Raw genomic sequence first — 18,756 nt, 5'->3', positions numbered from 1 at the left:
ATATGTGAAAGTTGTTTTGGATTAAGCTAGGCTCTGAATTTAAAGTGCAATCACTGTTCCTGGATAATGCCATGTGTAGTCAATCTACATGTAGCAACTAATAAGCTTTCAACAGTCAAGACATGTAACCTCGCTACCCGAGGATGGGGCTTTGGAGGAAACACAGGCCATGCTAGATTGAAAGTACTGAATTTTAATGTGAATGTGGAGGTGAAGTTTAAGTACCACTTTTATTGTTGTGGAAGACCATATAATGTAGGTACAGCTATCACATCCACGAAATTGCAGACTCAGCTAAAGCCCTCTAGCATGAGACCCACTATGAGAGGTGGAGCAAAGGCTCTTTCCATGTGTTTAGTTAGCACTACCAACCACATGTATGTTACTTGTCTAGAAAACATCTTAAGGTGTCAATTGTGACATGGCCCCAAAACTTGAGACAATTTAGGAGGGGTCTATTTACAAATAGCTCCAGATAAGATTGGCAATTCAAATGAGGCAGTTGTTTTGTTTTCTCTAACAAACAAAAATAAAAAAGGAGGACTTGTGGCACCTGAGACTAACCAATTTATTTGAGCATAAGCTTTCGTGAGCTACAGCTCATGAAAGCTTATGCTCAAATAAATTGGTTAGTCTCTCAAGTGCCCTAAGTACTCCTTTTCTTTTTGCGAATACAGACTAACACGGCTGTTACTCTGAAACCTATAAAAATAAAGAAATTCTATGTAAAAGAAACTTTAAATAAGAAATCCACAAATGTAAGGTTGAAAGCTTGCCCCTTCCTACTTAAAATATAAATTTGAGAGACCAAATATGAAATGCTTTTCTTGTAGCCGGACATACGATAAGTTACAGAATGTATATAGGATGAAATCCTGGCCCTGGTGAAGTCAATGGCAAAACAAAATGTCTTTGTGCTTCATTTACTGTATAGATCTCACTAGGAGTTATGCTCAGCTGGAGTTCAGGAGTGTCTCTGCTGAGACCAGTGCCTTTAAAATTTGACCATAGATAATTTATGCTGTGATTATGGCACAGGCACCAGCCTGGTGACCTCCTACAATGGATTGCATAAGCAAAAATGCATTTCCTTTTTTACAGTAGCAAGATTGTATATTAGTGTCAAAGTGTATTTTGCAAGCAAAGAGAGGAAAGGAAACATTAAGAAACTGGTTGTTGTAAATAATAGCTTTAGTATAATTTGATATCTGATTATTACAGTAGCAACAAGTACTAAAATCCAGCCAGTCATGGAATATTAATAGAACTGGAAGGACAGAATATCCTCCAACTTCTATAAGAATCTCTCATACAGCTGAAGTGTACCACTATGAACATTATTAAAATTTATTAACAAAAGCTCTGTACATATCTTTTCATACTCTTGGAATTTTACATCTAAGCAAAATAACAGCACATTTTAATTTTATCATTTGTACAAATTGTTACAGAATATTAACCAGTGGGTTAAATAAGTAAAATAAACCACACTGATTTACTTTTGTAAAGTATCCACAAAAGTGATTTGTGACAATTTTTTAAAATCCCCCTGAACATATAAAAATAAATTATTTGATTAAATCTACCAATTAGAAATATTACAAATCAAAATATCAATGTTTTCTTATGAATTTCTCACAATACAAAACAGATTCACAAAAACCTTATTTACAGAAATGAGGTAAGAACTGTGCAATGTCTACCCAAGAGACATATTGCAGAATTAACATGTTCTTCCAATTAAGTACACAGTGGAGGTCTAATTACAGCTGGGTCATTTTCCACTAATAATTTACACTTCTAAATACAGATTAGTGGTCATTATCCCAATTTTTATCTACACTCCATAGGGTCATGCCAAGAAATCATCTATCCTAAGTGAAAATGTTCGAACAATAAGCTCAACCGTTTCAACCACTGGTATATTTCATTGGGAAATGTTTAAATATCTACTTGCTTTTTTGGTAATTTACTAGTGAAAAGTGACCCAGGTAACAATTTGCCTGAGCTATCTACAGTGGCTTCAACACTTCTAATAAAGGCAGAACAATGGGGAAGGCTGCTGGTGCAATGTTGAATATTTCTGCTGCTTTCAAGGACTTGTCTAGTGCATGCTCAGCTGTCTGCAGCCATTTCAACACAATGGAGGTAGCAACAGGCACTTAGTTTAGGCCAAACACTACCAGTACTTTCCAAAGTGGCCTTCTCATCTGGTGAAAAAAAAAAAAATCCCTTTAAACTGATCTGGTTTGTCCAGCAACCTTAGGACTCACAAAACCCAAATTAATGTTAATAACCTTTGAACTCTACCCTGAAATTCTTATTCTGGCAAAATTCACTCTATAGTCAGTAGAAATTTGATGGAGTGGCAAGTTCAGAATTGGATTCCTTATATCATGAGTCAGATTTCAAAATGTTTTAAAAAGCCAAACACACCTAACAGGAAATCCACACTGCCACTAACAAACTGGGGCTGAAAGCATTTGCAGCAGAGATAAGGTTGGTTTGTTTGCGAAGACTCCTGTTCTGAAATCAAGTAATGTGTAACTGGAATAAGTATTTTCAGTTTACTAGCCCTCCAGCTGTATAATAAGAACTACTACTTGAGCATCAAGTAGAATATTTTCCAGGGCTGAATGTGTAGTTGTACTTAGTATTGTCATACTGACAAAATAATTATGGTTTGCAGAATTTGATTTCTTGCAGTGTCTGTTAAATCTGAAGAAGTAGTTCCATTTCAGTGCAACAAGAAAGTAGATCAGAGCCTTAGAAGAATGTCCTTATGAAGATTAATCCTTTGCTGTGCAGTTAGGTCCTTGTTGCATTTCTTCATATCTGCAGAAAGGAAGATCCGCAGTTCACAGCTAGATGAAGTGCTATAATAGCAGGATATGCAGTTCTCAAATATTATTCAAACGTCAACTTTTTTCAGGTGCAACCGATCCAGTTTTATCATTAAGCCTCTGTGGTAAAAAAAAACACACACACACTTGTACAACCAGACAGTATTTTAGATTTGCTAAATTCTACAACTTCTATATATAAATGAAAAGGCATGGCTGGAATACAGTCTGGACACAAAAGTGAATAAGATTAGATCGTTATGCTAAAGAATCAAATGTAGAAGTTTTGTCATGATTTTAGCAAAATGTTTGGATTTTAAATAAAAGTATTCACACAACATGGAAACCAAACTTTGGAAAGAAGAAAGTAATTACAGCAAAGGTATTTTAGACCTCCAAAATTACCATCAGGAAACAGATCCAAACTACTGATCTCTCCTTGGGGCCATCTAACCCCGCTTTGTATTTCCTGCTGCTTTTGATCTGCCAGGCTTCATGGAGAGAGGGGGAAGGGGATTTTCACGATGTCAAAACAATTCCATCTAAGGACCCAAAAACCTCTCACCACAGAAATACCCCTTCCCAATCACTGTTTCTGGAGCCACACAACATACACTTTCTACCCGCTACCAACCCTTCCCTGGTGCCAGAAGTTCTCTCTCTCTGCCTATTCTTTTAATGTCTTCTGTCCCCTCTTTCATAGTGACCATCAGGATTTATATTGTATCTGCAGGTACTGACAACTGCTGTTCTATATCTGGGAAAATCCCAGATTTCTGGATGTGTCACATCCATACTGTACTTATTTGTGATTAGGACAATAAATTAATCTAAAAGGTAAGTCAGGCCTCAATTAAAACAATTACTTAAAAGGCTATGGGGAAATGAATAGATCTTAAGTATATTAAAATTATTTAATTTTCTAAATGAAAGTTCCATAACAGTAAACAAAATCTATAAAATGGCAGCAGGTATACTTGTTCCACTCAGTGTCTAAGAGCACATGTACATGGGAGCTCCTAGAGCAGCACACAAGGAGGCTCATATCGTCATGCTAATGCAGGAGACAAGAAAGTGACAGTGGCTAGACACAAAGCTCTGGCAAAGCAATATGTCAACTGACATAAGTACTTCCTTTTTACTCATTTAAGACATTACATGGAAATACCAAGTGAAACACTGACAATTGTGATTGGTGATTTGACTGTGTCTGTTTCATAATGAAAAAAGTAAGATAATAAAGCTTTGAATATGTCAATTAAACAAAGACAGATGAAAGATGTTCACTAGAGAATTCCCTGCATGTATCTCATAAGCATCTAGTACTGACCACTCTTAGAGAGAGGATACTGGGCTAGGTGGACCACTGGTCTTATCCAGCATAGCAATTACTGTAGTAAGTGGGTTAGAGTCTAAGGAAGCCTAAATACATTTAAGTCCTTGTATGGACAGAAGGTATAGGTTACACCAACTTAAACATCTGGTTTCCCTTAAGACTTGCCTCTGAATTTGGCACAATGTTCCTTTAATTATGTCACTGAAAATGCCATTATAGGTGAAAATAGACTTACTGTCACTTTTTGAGTTGCATTATCCCCATGAACTGTAAGAAATGGGTTGGTTGTAGTTGTATGAAGGGATGATGCTTGAGTGCCTGAAAGCAGGTTATTTAGGGGTATCTGTGCTACTCCTGGGATCTGCAACTGCTGCACTTCAGGCTGGTGGTGTTGGTGTTGATGGTGCTGGTGCTGCACTAGCTGATACAGAAGGGCCTGATGTTGTTCCTTAGGTAATACAAGGAAAGAACATTCTAATCAACAATCATTCAACCAATTGTCACTCCTTTCTAGGTTCTTTCTTACCCTAGTGTTTTTTGCAATGTAACCACAATTTACCACACTCCAGTTAACATGGGTTGCAATGATGAAGCTCCACAGAAACGTGGAGGATGGAAGAGAGAGCCTCTTCAAGCTTTCTTAATGTCAGCAGCTCAACAGGAAGTTCAGCTGAGGCCTGGGGAAAGCCTCTATCACAGGACCCTAGATTTGATATCCTTTTCTTACAAAAAAGGGTCTCAAATATGTTTGGCACAGTATTAAAATCATGCTACTTTCAATACAAACTAAAATTTTTCCAAGCAGGTGCCGAGTGGCATATATATCCTACAACGCAAACCAATATTTACAGTGAACATATTCTCCATGATATAAAAAGGTGCAGACAAGTGAACAATAAACTATTTTTGAAAATTAATTTTTTTAAACAGACATATGATCAAGGAGTTAATCCACACAGGTCTAATATTTGTATTAACCTGAGGAGTTTGTCTATACTTCAGAAAGCAGTGGTCGTGACTCAGCTTTACACAGAACATAGCTAATTCTATTATAAATATAGGACATACTGATGTGAGTTGTTGAGTACTCAGTAACTGCTGAAATTGCTGGTGCTGTTGATGGAGCAGAAGTTGTCTCTGTTGGTCAGGAAGTAATCCTAGTCCCGAGGCACTGCAAAGCAATGACCAAGCTCTTAGTTTCTGCAATGTGACACTGCAGTTTATTTGACTAATGGATGTCTGGGGCATCATTTTTACTTCAGCCTTTCAGCAAAATTACAAACTGAAATCATGTATAGACTTTTTGATAAGTAACACTCACTTGCTATATAGCATTTTGATTAAATGTTGCTAGATATCCCACTGAATACCAATAGCAAATGAGTAGTTATTTCTTGCATAAGTTGGACAGCAAAGTAAACATACACACAGTTATAATATGCACATAGCTCACCCACATTTTGTTAACATATGCCTGGATACTCCAGTCTCACCCACAAACACAAATTTAATAACCATCTTTATGCTGATGATTTACAGGTCTGTCTGTCTACTACAGACCTGTCCAAACTGAAATCTCAGCCTGTCTCTCTAACATCTCCTTGTGAACGTCTAGCCATCAGCTCAAGCTCAACATGGCTAAAACAGAACTCTCAATCCTTCCCCCTTAACTTCCCCCAATACCTTCTTTCTCAAGAACTATGGACAACACCACTGCCCTACCTGTCACCAGGCCAATAACCTGGGTTTTATTTTTAGCTTGGACATCTCTCTAGACCCTCACATCCAGAGTATGTCTAAATCTTGCATATTCTTTCTATATAATGTCTCTAAGACATGGCCTTTCCTATCCATCCACACAGCTAAAACACTTGTCCAGACTCTCATGATCTCACATCTCAATTACTACAACATACTTTTCTGCGGCTTTGACAAATGCAATGTTGGCCACATATCCATTCAGAACTGCTCCAAAGATTATTTTCCTAGCCTCTCATTTTTAGCATGTTATCCCTCTCTTTAAATCTGCTACTGGCTTCTCTTTCTCTCTCACATCAAATGTAAGCTGCTGGGCTTCACTCTGAAGGCCTTTCACAAACCTATCCCCACGCTACCTATCATCTTTCATTTGCTATTGACATGTTGACTCCTACCTCCAAATAGCCCTTGATGTCAGCCTCCATTGCCCACTTGCTAAATTTTCAAACAAGAATCTCTGTGTTTTCTCCCATGCTGTCCCTCATGAGGAAGCATGCCCCATAAACATCTGCAAAACTACCTCATTATCGTCCCTCAAATCCTTGCTTAAAACTCGTTTGCTGTGGTGCCGACAAAAAACTTCATGATGGCTAGCTGCCGTGACCATTGCCTAAAAAGCTGACAAATATGGTCTCGTTGTTTCCTTGAAAAGAAAAGGAGTGCTTGTGGCACCTTAGAGACTAACCAATTTATTTGAGCATAAGCTTTCGTGAGCTACAGCTAACTTCATCGAGTGCCACTCCTTTTCTTTTTGCGAATACAGATTAACACGGCTGTGACTCTGAAACCTGTCATTGTTTCCTTGTGTTCTTCTATGAATCTGTCTATAGACATCAAGTTTCAGAGTAACAGCCGTGTTAGTCTGTATTCGCAAAAAGAAAAGGAGTACTTGTGGCACCTTAGAGACTAATGCATCCGATGAAGTGAGCTGTAGCTCACGAAAGCTTATGCTCTAATAAATTGGTTAGTCTCTAAGGTGCCACAAGTACTCCTTTTCTTTTTTCTATAGACATCAAATGTCTCTTGTTTTCCCCTATGATTGTAAGCTCTTTGGGACAGGGACAGTCTTTTTGTTCTGTGTTTGTACAATGCCTAGCACAACAGGACACCATAACTAAGGCTCCTAGGTGCTATGGTAATACAAATAGACAACGATGAATTAGCAAGGCCTTAAAACTTTGCCTGACACCAACTAGCCAGGGTTGAAAAACACCTGTGCTATCACCACTCCTCCCAAACTAACTCTCTTAGAATTCAAAGGAACAAAACTCTTCATGTACTTTTTATTCTATTTCATGTTACTCAACTATTTATTAAATTATTTTAAATGTAACAACGTATTCGTATCGAGCTTTTAGTATTCACTCCACTTTTTACACATTTTCCTATAATTACAATGTGTCCTTTTCTGCATTGTTTTTATTGCCTGTTGCTCTTTTCATTCTTTCTCCATCCCATTCTTTCTTTCCCCATATATCATGTGCTCTACCTCTTCCCACATATTTAGCGTCTCACTTCTCCCTAATCATTTTTTCTGTCTCTTTATCCCCTTGTCCACACACACAGCTGGAGAACTAAATTTCCAAAGAAACACCCAAGTGAAGAAGACAAGCTTGCCTCCCAAAGCTGCCAGGAAAGGGAAGTTTCCTGGGATTCCTAACTGGGTGTGCTTTCCCTGGTTGGAATGGGGATTTACTTTTTTGGAGGCCTCTGACTAACATATCTGATTAGTTTGAAACTCCCTGTCCCACAAGCTCCTCTGCCTGGAGAAAAAGAGGATTGTTCCCTTTCATTCCAACAATCATTTAACCCTCCTGTGTGTTGTATGGGTTGGGGTGGGGCTCCTTCTATTAATCTATTTCTCCCCCAGCCTCTGATTTTGAATGCTTTTCCCCCAGTGAAATACTTCAACATATACTTCTGCTGCAGCTCATAGCTTTCCCAAGCAGCACAGTAATGAGAAGTGTGTGTGGATCTGTGGAAGCAACATGCATGCAGAGGTCTTCAATTATACTACCTATCTCCCACATGAAGTTGTCTTCTCAGATCCATGACTTTTGTAATTAACCAGCAGTAGCAATTCACCCTAAATATCGGGAGATGCTCTCCAGTCGACTACCTTAATCTTTTCGGGGAGCTGGAGTAATGGAGTTGACCGGAGAGTGCTCTGACATCTATTTTGCAGATCTTCACCTGGTGCATTGATTGCAGCAGTGTCAATCTCCCCAGTAGTGAAGACAAGCCCTAATTAAGCCCTCACACTGGGTCAGCTGTATCAGTGGAAGTACAAAAGCAAGAGACTTTTCCAAAGGTGTTTAGTATAGAAAAGACACAGGGCAATGAGCGTAGGTGTAGCTGAACCACTGTTGAACATGGTTTAACTGCAAAAGTGGACAGGACCAAACAGTGCTCAGCATATTTTCAAAAACAGTGTTTCTGAAGGCTCAACCACGTGGAAAGTACTTTCATATATGTAAAATATAATATATCTTTCTATCTGCACCCAAAGGTGTGCCAGAATCCTTCGAAAACGTAAGAGACAATACCATCCCTTACAAAATAAGTTAAGGCAAGCAAACATGGGAGAAACAAGACAGCAGGAATAGGGTAAGCATACACCAGTGTCATTAATTAGATTATACAGTTAATCAGTGAGGGTTAGTGCTTGCTCTGATGTAATAAGGAGGGTGGATTTGTTTTTTTTTGTAATGTATGACTACATGGATGTCCTAGTTGGTTAGTTACATGGCAGAAGTGGGTCCTAGGGAGGAACTCGAAAGAGAAGGAGGGGAACATTACAGATAAGCAACAAGTACATGAAAGAAAACAGATATATGTGGGACAAGGGCATGAATGGGGCATTGAATTTGGCATTGCTGGGGGAGCAGAACAGAAAAGGGTAATAAGAAAGGAGAAAAGGTAAGGTAACTGGGGTTATAGACTACCTGGAAGGGGCAGACATGAAGTTGAAACTTAAAATAGTGAAGAAGGGAGACTCTTCCAAGTGTTTCTAAGACGGGAGGGTATGTAGGTAGATTGACAGGCAAGAAATAGGATTCTGACAGCATCAATTGAATGGACTAAAGTGGGTGATGTGTGTATCAAAGAGGCTGTAGAGTGGCAGGTTACCATAACTGAAGTATGATATGAGGAAGGCATGCACAAGAGTTTTGGCAGGATCTGGACAGATAGAAATAAATTATCAGATTTTGGCAATGTTGTGGAGGAAAAGATGGCAGTATTTGGAACCCACTTTTATACATGGAAGAGGAAAATTATGATATGCTAAAAATCCCTAAATTTAGGTTGCTTAACACTTTCTATTATAAAGTGAGAGCTTTGACAGTCAACAGCCAGGATGCCCTTGAGCTACAGAAGTGCCTTTTCTTTGTACTATGAAATTCTATTCAGCTCTTTCCAAGATATAAACTTATTAAAATAGCTATTTATCTTCTCTCATTTCATTTCTGAGAACATTTTTGGTACATGCCAACATAACACACAAACATTCTGAAGTGCTAGGCTGTCACCCCTGCAGCAGCTGCTGCCAGTAACAACACTGTACTGGGAACATTTGGCAGCTACCAGGGTAGCTGTGGAGGCATGGGAGATGGGAGAGAAGAGATCTGGAGTTAGTCTCCCCACCCCCAGAAATGGCCCCAGTGGCCAATGCTCCCTTCTGGAACAACCACGTGAAGCTGGGATGCTCCCTGACCCCTGGAAACAGCCCCAGCCAAGACCCTGCAGCCCATTTCCTCTGTTCCCACACTCCGGGGGAAGCCCACATGGGGATGGAGCTTTCCCAACTCCCAAGTGGGGTGGGTGGGCAGGAAGTAAGAGAACAGGACCAGGCTGGCCTCTCCCCTCAACTACCTCCCAATCCAAACAGGTTATCTTCCCTCTGGGATAACAGCCATCTCCTGTTGCCACCTAACATAGTTAGCCCCATAGTTCCAGTGATAGCAGTCTGTGCTGCAATCCTGAAGGTTTAGGATTCAAAGCCTGCTTATGATACATTTTGATGGGAGAGAGGGGTTGTTACAGATGCTCATAACTGAATCTTTTATCTTTTTTCTTTTAAAAAAACTAGGAAATGACATACAAAAAGACTACATTAAAAGAACATTATTTAGGTTGCGAAGTCAAGCACTCAAAAGTTAGGAAATGCCAGATACATGATTACCTGTGTAACCATAATGCTGCCCAACTTGTGCAAGGGGGAAGAATTAAGGTAGACCGGAACTTTTTAATCTACCATCTTCTAACTTTGGAGTGCTTGACTTTGCAACATAAATACTGTTTTTATGTAGTTTTTTGTATGTATAATAGCATATTGCATGTGGGATAAATGCAACACCATACCTTAAATTCATTTTCAATGGTACTTCACTGCCACTGGAAAAACAGTTTACTCTAGCTAAGACTACCGTATATACTCGATCATAAGCCAGTTTGTTTATAAGACGACCCCCCCAGGATGGATAAGTAAAAATGGAAAATTTTTATGACCCATTCATAAGCCGACCCTATAATTCAGGGGTCGGAAAACTTTGGCTCCTGGGCCATCAGGATAAGCTGTTGGCAGGCCGAGATGGTTTGTTTACCGCAGGCATGGAGGTAAACCTAAGTAAAGGAAGTGTCCCAGCGTGTCAGCTGCTTACCCTTACGGGCCAGGACAGCAACTCGTGGAGAAATTTTTTGGGGGGGAGAAGCTGAAGGTCAGGGGAGTAACCCCTGTGACCACCCCCACATGACCCCACCCCTAGCCCGGGACCCCCACACTCTCACCATCCCATCCCTTCCCACCTTATCTGGGGAGGGCCAGGGAGGATGTCTCTGGACTGGCCATAGCTGCTCCGGCAGGCTGGGCAGCGCGGTCACAGCCTGCTCTGGGGGGTGGGGCCAGGCAGCACAGCTGTAGCCTGCCAGCCCCGGAGCTTCAGCTGCTTCAGAGGCTGGGGGCAGAGCAGTATGGCCAGAAGCGGCGACACTCTGGCCCTGCCTCTTCCCTTCTGGCTCTGCTGCCTCTCCTTGCTCCTTCTGTTGGGGGGAGGGGCTGTGTCCCACCTCTCTTGCTCTATACCCATTCATAAGCCAACCCCCTTCTCTGGTGCTTCCCTTTTTTACTAAAAAAATTCGGCTTATGAACGAGTATATACAGTACTTTTCTTTTGAGTGAACCTGTTTGGGCTCATTGTGACACATTAATGGGATCAACCAAAGCATATTTAGGAGAAAATGGAAAAGGCAGAAATAGATGAACCCTAACTACCATGGTCTGTGAAGCCCCAAAAATTGTACGGCAGGAATTGCTGATTTTTAAACTTCATTATCCATAGTGCAATTAAATTCCTGTCCTCTTAACACTGGTCTTACACAGAACACAAGAATCTAGTCAGGCATTCATAGGCTAGAAGAAATGCTAAATAAAATAAACTCTATGCTTAAAACTGTTTAACCAAATTAAGCTAGTAATGCACACAGTGTATGGCGACAATAAGAAAAAGCAAATACATTTTGGTAAGATTCTTACCTGTTATTTAGTGTTGTTGGCAGAGGATGAGATACATTAGGTGGCCCAGCTGCATGAGTGAGAGAAGGATTCTGGGATATTGTGGCAGGGGTCTGAATCACCCCATTTAAAGTCCCTACAATTCCATTGATTGCCAGCTGGTTACCTGGCAATGCTCCAATTATTCCACCCACACCAGGCACTGCAGGAATGGTGGATGTTACAGTCTGCATACCACTAGCTAGTGCCCCCACTGTCACACCATTGACCTGTTGAACTCCTGAGCCTGGCTGAGCGGGACTCTGCCCAGCAGGTGGTGGAGTGGAAAGAACTGATGAACTGCTGGTACTCTGTCCACTGGAGGTTATCTCCTAATGTAAAAAACAAACCAACAAAAACCCTCAGCTGTATAGAATTTCAAACAAAACAGAACAGCACAAGGATTCTGAGATGAAGTTAATTTATAACAAGGTTAGAAAAACAAAACAAAACAAAACAAAGTTACCTGGTTTAATACAGGGAGAGAATTGTCAGGTAAAAAACTGTTTCCCAGATGAGGGCTTTTACTGCTGTTCAAGGAATCAGTGCTAGGTGCTAAAGTGATGATTTAAAAAATAAAGTGAAGTTTAATTTTTGCATTTAACATGTTTAAAATATTAAAATATTCAGAATAATTTATTTCAGCAGAATGTTGATGTTAAACATAGAATACACAAAACTTGACCATAAACTTAATTTCTTATAATCACAACCCCAAGGTAAAATATTAGTTTAACTGACTAGTAAAAGGTGATGGATGGATTCAAGACTGAATAGTGAAAAATAAAATTCCTGGACATAAGCAGCAATTATTTGTGTAAGTCTCATGCGTCTTAAAACACATTAAAACAAGGGGAAATTTTTCTCTTGTGAAAGTTTTTCAGATTTTTTTTTTTTTTTAATAAAAAAGTAAAAGACAAGTATGCACAAAGTAGCTTGTTCAGGGAAAGCTTATATCTAAAAAATTCCCAGATCCAATATAAACTTGCCATTCTTTTCTCCAACAAAAATATTGTCAGTGATTAATTATACACACCAGACAAATCATTTAAAAAAACCCACCAATTATACTGGATCTGTTCTCTTTGTACACACATGTATCTCCCATTCATGGCAAATAGGGGTAAAATAGGCCTTTTACATAAAGAGTCTTCAGGTTACTTTGATAAGAGTACTATGCAAAATGTGGGAAACATTTTTCTCTACTTACCAGCTTGTGCTGGAAATGCATGTACTTGATGAGATGGGCTAGGGTTTGAAGTTATTGTTGGAAAGGGAACTGAAAGCTGTGCATTTAATAGCTGGAGGCGCTCCTTTTTAGCAGTCAGGTTCTTAATCTGTTCCTCTAACCGTCGATTTTCAACTTGAAGTTGGTGTAATGACTTCAGCATTCCCAGAACTAGAAAACAATTGACTAATAAATCTGATCTCTTTTAAGGTCACATTCAAAGTTTTTTCTTTATGAAGAATATCTCAGGATTGCACAATACGTCATGTGTTAGAATTTTAAATACTATATATATCCTTAGCATCCCTAGTTACATACTGCGGATTAATATTGCCAATTAAGATAGTGCTTAAAGTGAAAATCCACCCCAAATAATTAATGAGAATGTACTAAAATAAAAAAAAATCCTAAAATTTCTCCTTTGAAGTCAGAGGTATGCTATTTAAAATACATAAACTAATATATAACAAAGTCCCAACTGTGGATCCATGTAGATGGACCCTTACTTCCATGCAGAGACAGTTGCACCATCAGGGTCTATGTTAATTTTGAGCAAGTTTCAGTACAATGTGCTTTTTCTGTAAATGCAGCCATAAAAAAAAGAAAAAAGAAAAGAAAAACAAGATTCCTTTAATGACATGCAGGTAACAGAGCAGTTGTGGAATGCCTATTCTATTGACTTATGAAGTTTAAAATACAACTAAAAACTCTAAGAGCAGATCAAAGCTCTGAAATATATGCATTGTTTTTATGTAGTCAACTATTATTGTTTTTTTAAAAATGCAAAGGAAAAGTATGTGCAAAAGGAACTGTTCTATTGAATTCTTTGTCAAATAAATTGCAAATTTATGTGATCAATGAAAACCCTTTATTCAGGTTTATGGGGTTTTCTTTTGTTTGTTTTCATTTTGCTTTTCAATCACCATACACCTTGCCGGATGCTAAATCTTCCGGCTGCTTTCAGTGTCAATCTACAGATCACCCAGCAGGGAGCACTACGTGAGCATTGCAGTTACCACCCTTTCTTTGCAAATAAAGCGCATCATCATCTGAACAAGCACAGCTTCTACCATGCACATTTCCTCAAATTCTGATTTTGTTCCAGAACATGGATGTCCCAACTAGGGATACAGAGTAGCTGTCATGCCACAGGGATAGCCAGCCACTTTTTAAATACCAAATTATATTTGTTTAACATGACCTCTGGGCCTACGACAGACACAAGTCTACTGGTGTAGGCACATCTGGTCATTTCCCAAGGATTTAGCTTTTTATCCCTCCTCTTCAAGAACATACAAAGGAACCCTCAGAGCGCCCAAATGAGATGCAATAAGACTTAGCTAAACCTGTCCTCCAGCTATCATGTTTAAAGGATTATCCCCGCATGAATTTCCTCACAATTAGCATTTTTGTCAGGGTACCATTCATAAAAGTACCAACTAGATGGCACTTTACTCACTACCAACAATCAGAATAGCATGTTCAATAGTATATACACACAAAAAGTAACAAAATAATGATTTTTATATCTTGTATACAACTATTGAATCAATTTTTATTTATATTGATTTCTCATTGATTATGAATAAATCCAAACCAATATTATTTCCTCAGTTAAGCTTTATCTGTATTCACTTTTCAGTTATTTCATTTGGTAAACACAACTCTTGAAAAATAAATAACCCAGTACAAGAATCAAATAAGAGAGCATAAACAAAATATAAAAGCACTGTAGAACACCTGCACAACACTTGTGAAAAACAGGTAGTTTGTACTAAAAATACCAGAAATAAAGTTCTAAAGAAACATTTCAGAATATCAGCATCACACAAAATAAAGCACAATTGAGGAACCAAGCCTTAAAAATAATCAGTACAAAACAGAAGTTATAAACTATGCAGCATAAAATGGTGAACAGGTTGTTTAAAAAGACTTAGGCATTCACTGGGTGATAATTATTTATAACACTGCCCAACAAACAAAAAAAGCCAGTAACAACAGAAAACGTGAATACTTACTGTCACTAGGGGTGCCCTGTTCTAGCAAAAATTGCTGGCCTTCACTCCACTGCCTCTCCAAAAGCTGTTCAATGCTGGCAGCTACCGGGGGCAAATTTTCCACACTGCTGTTCACTGACTGATCATAGCGAATCTGTAAGCTGCTTACAGGAGATCTGTTGAAAACATAGTAATTTACACATTTAAAGGAAGGAGGGAAATGTATTTAGCAAAGGGCCCATAAAGTTTCTTACCTTGTGCTAGCCCCTAGCACCTACATAATCCAGAGCTTCCAACACTAAGCTTCTCAAAGCCACTAGGAACTCTGAGCTCTCATCACCCAGGTTTTAACGGAAAACAGCAGTTTGGGAATTTGTGCACAGAAAACAGATACATTAGTTTAGCTCCACTAGCAGTTTATGTCTAACAGACAGCTATTATTGATTTCAGAGCACATATTGCTAGAGCAGGAAATAGGTGCTCAGTATAGTAATAAATTATAAATCAAATATCTAAACATCTAGACAATGGTGAAATACAAAATATGAAACCTGATTAAAATCATTACTATTATTATATTCTCCCATAGTACATAGGTCACATGTAATTTTGATGTGAGTTGTGCCAAAAAGCCCCATAAAGAGAAATTTTTGAATAGAGAGTGACTGAGTAGAAAAAACGGTTACTAACATTTCCATAATTGTTTTTCTTCGAGAAATGTTGCACATGTCCATTCCAATGTAGGTGTATGCGTGCCTCAAGCACAGATGCCAGAATTTTTTCTCCCTAGTGGCATCTGTCAGGTCAGCTCCAGAGTCCTCTGGCGCCACATGCTCATAGTGCCAGTATAAATGGCCCCGGCGACCCCGCTCCCTTTCAGCTTCTTCTTACCAACTGCCTCTGATAAGTGGGGACAGAGCGTGGGTTTTGGAATGGACATGTGCAACACATCTCAAAGTACAACCGTTATGGAAAAATTAGTAACCATTTTTTCTTCTTTGGGTGCTTGCACATGTCCATTCCAAGGTAGGTGACTCACAAGCAGTTGTACAGGAGAGGGGTTCAGAGTTCAAGGGCAGGCTGACTGCAAGACTGCTCGGCCAAAGCTGGCGTTGTCTCTAGCCTGCTGGGTAATGGCATAGTACATTGCAAATGGTGGCCTGATGACCAGGTGCTGCCTTGCAGATGTCCTGAATCAGGACTTACGCTAGCAAAGCGGTGGAGGAGGCTTGAGACCTTGTGGAGTGAGCCATCAGATTAGCTAGGAGCAAGATGCCCATGAGTTCATAAAATGCCTGGATGCAAGACGTAATCCAGGATGAGATTCTCTGTGGAGAGATGGGGAGACCCTTCATTCTTTATGCTATCATTATGAACAGTTGAGCAGATCTGTGGATGGTCTGATCCTTTGTATGTAGAAAGCCTGCCTGACATCCAAAGAGTGAAGGCACTGTTCCTCCCTATTCACATGCGGTTTAGGATAGAATAACGGCAGAAAGACTGCTTGATTGCTTAGGAACTTTGAGAGGAATGATGGATGTGGTTGTAACTGGACTTTGTCCTTGAAGAAGACCATATATGGGGGCTCTGATGTGAGTGCCCAGATCTCTGAGAATCTTCTGGCCACTAGATAGGCGTAACATTGAGCATGTTGTTAGCAGCTTAAATGGGGGCTCTGTAACCTTTGACAGGAGAAGGCTCAGGTCCCAGGGAGGGATGGGATCTCTAATCTATTAGGTGAAACAGAACCTCTTCCATGGCTCCTACCTGAAGGAAGGATTGGACTTCTTGTTCCAACATTCGCTTGTGAGAAGGGTCCCTGAAGAGGGATGGGGAGGGTGGGGTGGGAAAGTGGGGTAGACAACAATTGGATGGTGCAATCCAGTTCTATTGTGCTGAGAACGTAGCAATCTGAAGTAATCCGAGTCCAGGGAGTGGAAGTGGCAGCTGGAGAACAAAGGGGTAACTGGATTGGGGGGAGGGATAGCTCAGTGGTTTGACCATTGGCCTGCTAAACCCAGGGTTGCAAGTTCGATCCTTGAGAGGGCCATTTAAGGATCTGGAGCAAAAATTGGGGATTGGTCCTGCTTTGAGCAGGAGGTTGGACTAGATGACCTCCCAAGGTCCCTTCCAACCCTAATATTCTATGATTCTATGATCCAATGTAGAGGGGACGGCAATGCCGACCTATGAGTGTCTCGTCAAAACGAGCGCTTCAAAGATCCTGAGTGTCTGAGGCCAGACGGCACAGGACCAGCCAAGGAGGATGGATCTGCGCCTGAATCCTCTGCTCTTCCTCCTCTGCTGATCCTGTCTGGGTGGCTGTGAAAAGTAATGGTCAGTCTGCTGGAGCCTGTAGTACTTTCTTGACCCTGCTGATATGCACCAAGGACTGGCTCTTCTCTTGATGCTTAATGATGCTGCTTCTTAGGCACTGAGGAAGATCATCGGTGCCACAAATCCCGAGCTGTGGGAGGAGTGCGCCACACCAAGGCTGAGGTGCTCGGTGCCGAGTCCAAGTGCGGCTCCAAGGCAGGTCTTAAGGTTGCCTCCATATAGAGGACCTTTAGTCTTGCCACTTAGTCCTTTTTGTTTCAGGATTTGAGGTCCCTACAAATTTGGCAGCAGTATTTCTTATGGGATTTCCCAAGGCACTTAAGACAGCTTGAGTGCAGGTCACTCAAAGGCACAGACTTACCACTGGAGGCCCAGGGCTTGACACCCAGCCACTGAGGCATGCCCCGACACCAGGGAAGAACATGATCCCACTAGCTAAGCATGGAGGCATCCAGAACTAAGTACTAAAAACTACTAAAATGACTAAACTAATTCCTGTCAAGCTGTAATACTATTTACACTAAGAACTGCAGAAAAATCACTAGGAGAAGGAATGCCTGAGCAAAGTGGTCCCAACGGATACCACTGATGGAAAAAAATTCTGGCAACTGTACTCCGGGTGTGCACACCCCTACGGTGGCATGGACATGTGCAAGCACCTGAAGTAGTAATATTACTTTATAAAAAAATCCCAAAAACTTTAGCTTTGCACTCAAAAGTCAAAAAATAACAAAGTTAAAGTTTCAGAGGGGTAGCTGTGTTACTCTGTATCCACAAAAACGTGCCACCAGAATCTTCGGAGTCTTTAAGGTGCCAAGTTAAAGTTGCCTATCCAACCTTAACTCTGCCACCTTTGTGCATATGCATTCATATACTGCTCCAGCTGCCCTTGGATCAACGCCATGGGCTGCCCACCTGCTGCTGCTGCTATGGCCGCTCCCGCGACCACTGCTCATGTGGTCTCCGGGGCCAGCCACACTGGTCACTGCTCAGGTAATCCCCAGGATCAGCTACCCAGTGCTGCCTGAGCAGTGGCCGGTGTGGCTGGCCTCATGGGCCGCTCCAGTAGCGACCAGTCCTGCAGTCTGTAGAACCACTGCAGAAATCACAGAGGTCACAGAAAATCACGTAATCCATGACTTACCCGACCTCCGTGACCAACATAATCATAATTGACTCACTGTTTCCTTGTTCTCTCCCTGTCTGTCTATATCTACCTGTTGTCTTTTGGTCTACACTCTTTTTCAGTGACAAATTTGTTGTTATATATTTGTACAGAGTCTATAATAGCGGGACTGTGATCCTTGATTGAGAGTTGCTGTCACACCACAAATAAGTAATACCTGAGCGCCTGATCCAGAACCCATTGGAGGCAACGGAAAGATGCCCGTTAACTTCAGTTGGCTTTGGATCTGGCTCTGAATGAGACAGAGGGCCACATAGGGAAAAATGGGGATAAGAAGAACTATTGAGCAGCTGTTCTGTTCATTGAGTACGGTCCACCTTGTAGACTGTGGGTGAAGCCTCAAAAAGGGATTAAGGGGTCCATAGACCTTGTACTGGCTGTCTTCAGAGTGGTGAAATTCATTCTGAATGAAATGGGTCCAGTGGAAAGATTAGGATATGATTATGTATTAAGACAGTATATGAATGCATATGCACAAAGGTGGCAGAGTTAAGGTTGGATAGGCAACTTTAACCTGGCA

General features: G+C 40.5%; 1 protein-coding gene across 10 annotated transcripts in view; it reads right to left on the bottom strand.

Annotated features, from left to right (window-relative positions):
* Positions 1 to 792: 792 nt before the first annotated feature.
* MLLT10 (MLLT10 histone lysine methyltransferase DOT1L cofactor) overlaps positions 793 to 18,756 on the bottom strand; it is a 225,128-nt gene continuing 207,164 nt past the window's right edge. For 5 of the 10 annotated variants that reach the window (XM_073334203.2, XM_073334205.2, XM_073334207.2 and 2 more), the window contains 7 exons: positions 14,735 to 14,889; positions 12,699 to 12,887; positions 11,955 to 12,043; positions 11,471 to 11,820; positions 5,248 to 5,350; positions 4,415 to 4,627; positions 810 to 2,963 (listed from right to left, as the gene is read on the bottom strand). In XM_073334203.2, the coding sequence (XP_073190304.1) occupies positions 2,919 to 2,963; positions 4,415 to 4,627; positions 5,248 to 5,350; positions 11,471 to 11,820; positions 11,955 to 12,043; positions 12,699 to 12,887; positions 14,735 to 14,889 (1,144 nt within the window). In that variant the 3' untranslated portion in view covers positions 810 to 2,918. Of the gene's footprint in view, positions 2,964 to 4,414; positions 4,628 to 5,247; positions 5,351 to 11,470; positions 11,821 to 11,954; positions 12,044 to 12,698; positions 12,888 to 14,734; positions 14,890 to 18,756 lie in introns of those variants that run through there. The other 5 variants (XM_073334206.2, XM_073334213.2, XM_073334209.2 and 2 more) reach the window with 4 other exon arrangements.

Source organism: Lepidochelys kempii, chromosome 2 (assembly GCF_965140285.1).
Source record: "Lepidochelys kempii isolate rLepKem1 chromosome 2, rLepKem1.hap1, whole genome shotgun sequence".
In the NCBI taxonomy this organism is placed as follows: domain Eukaryota; kingdom Metazoa; phylum Chordata; order Testudines; family Cheloniidae; genus Lepidochelys; species Lepidochelys kempii.
The sequence above is the reverse complement of the archived record's forward strand: the minus strand, read 5'-3'. Positions and strand labels throughout refer to the sequence as shown.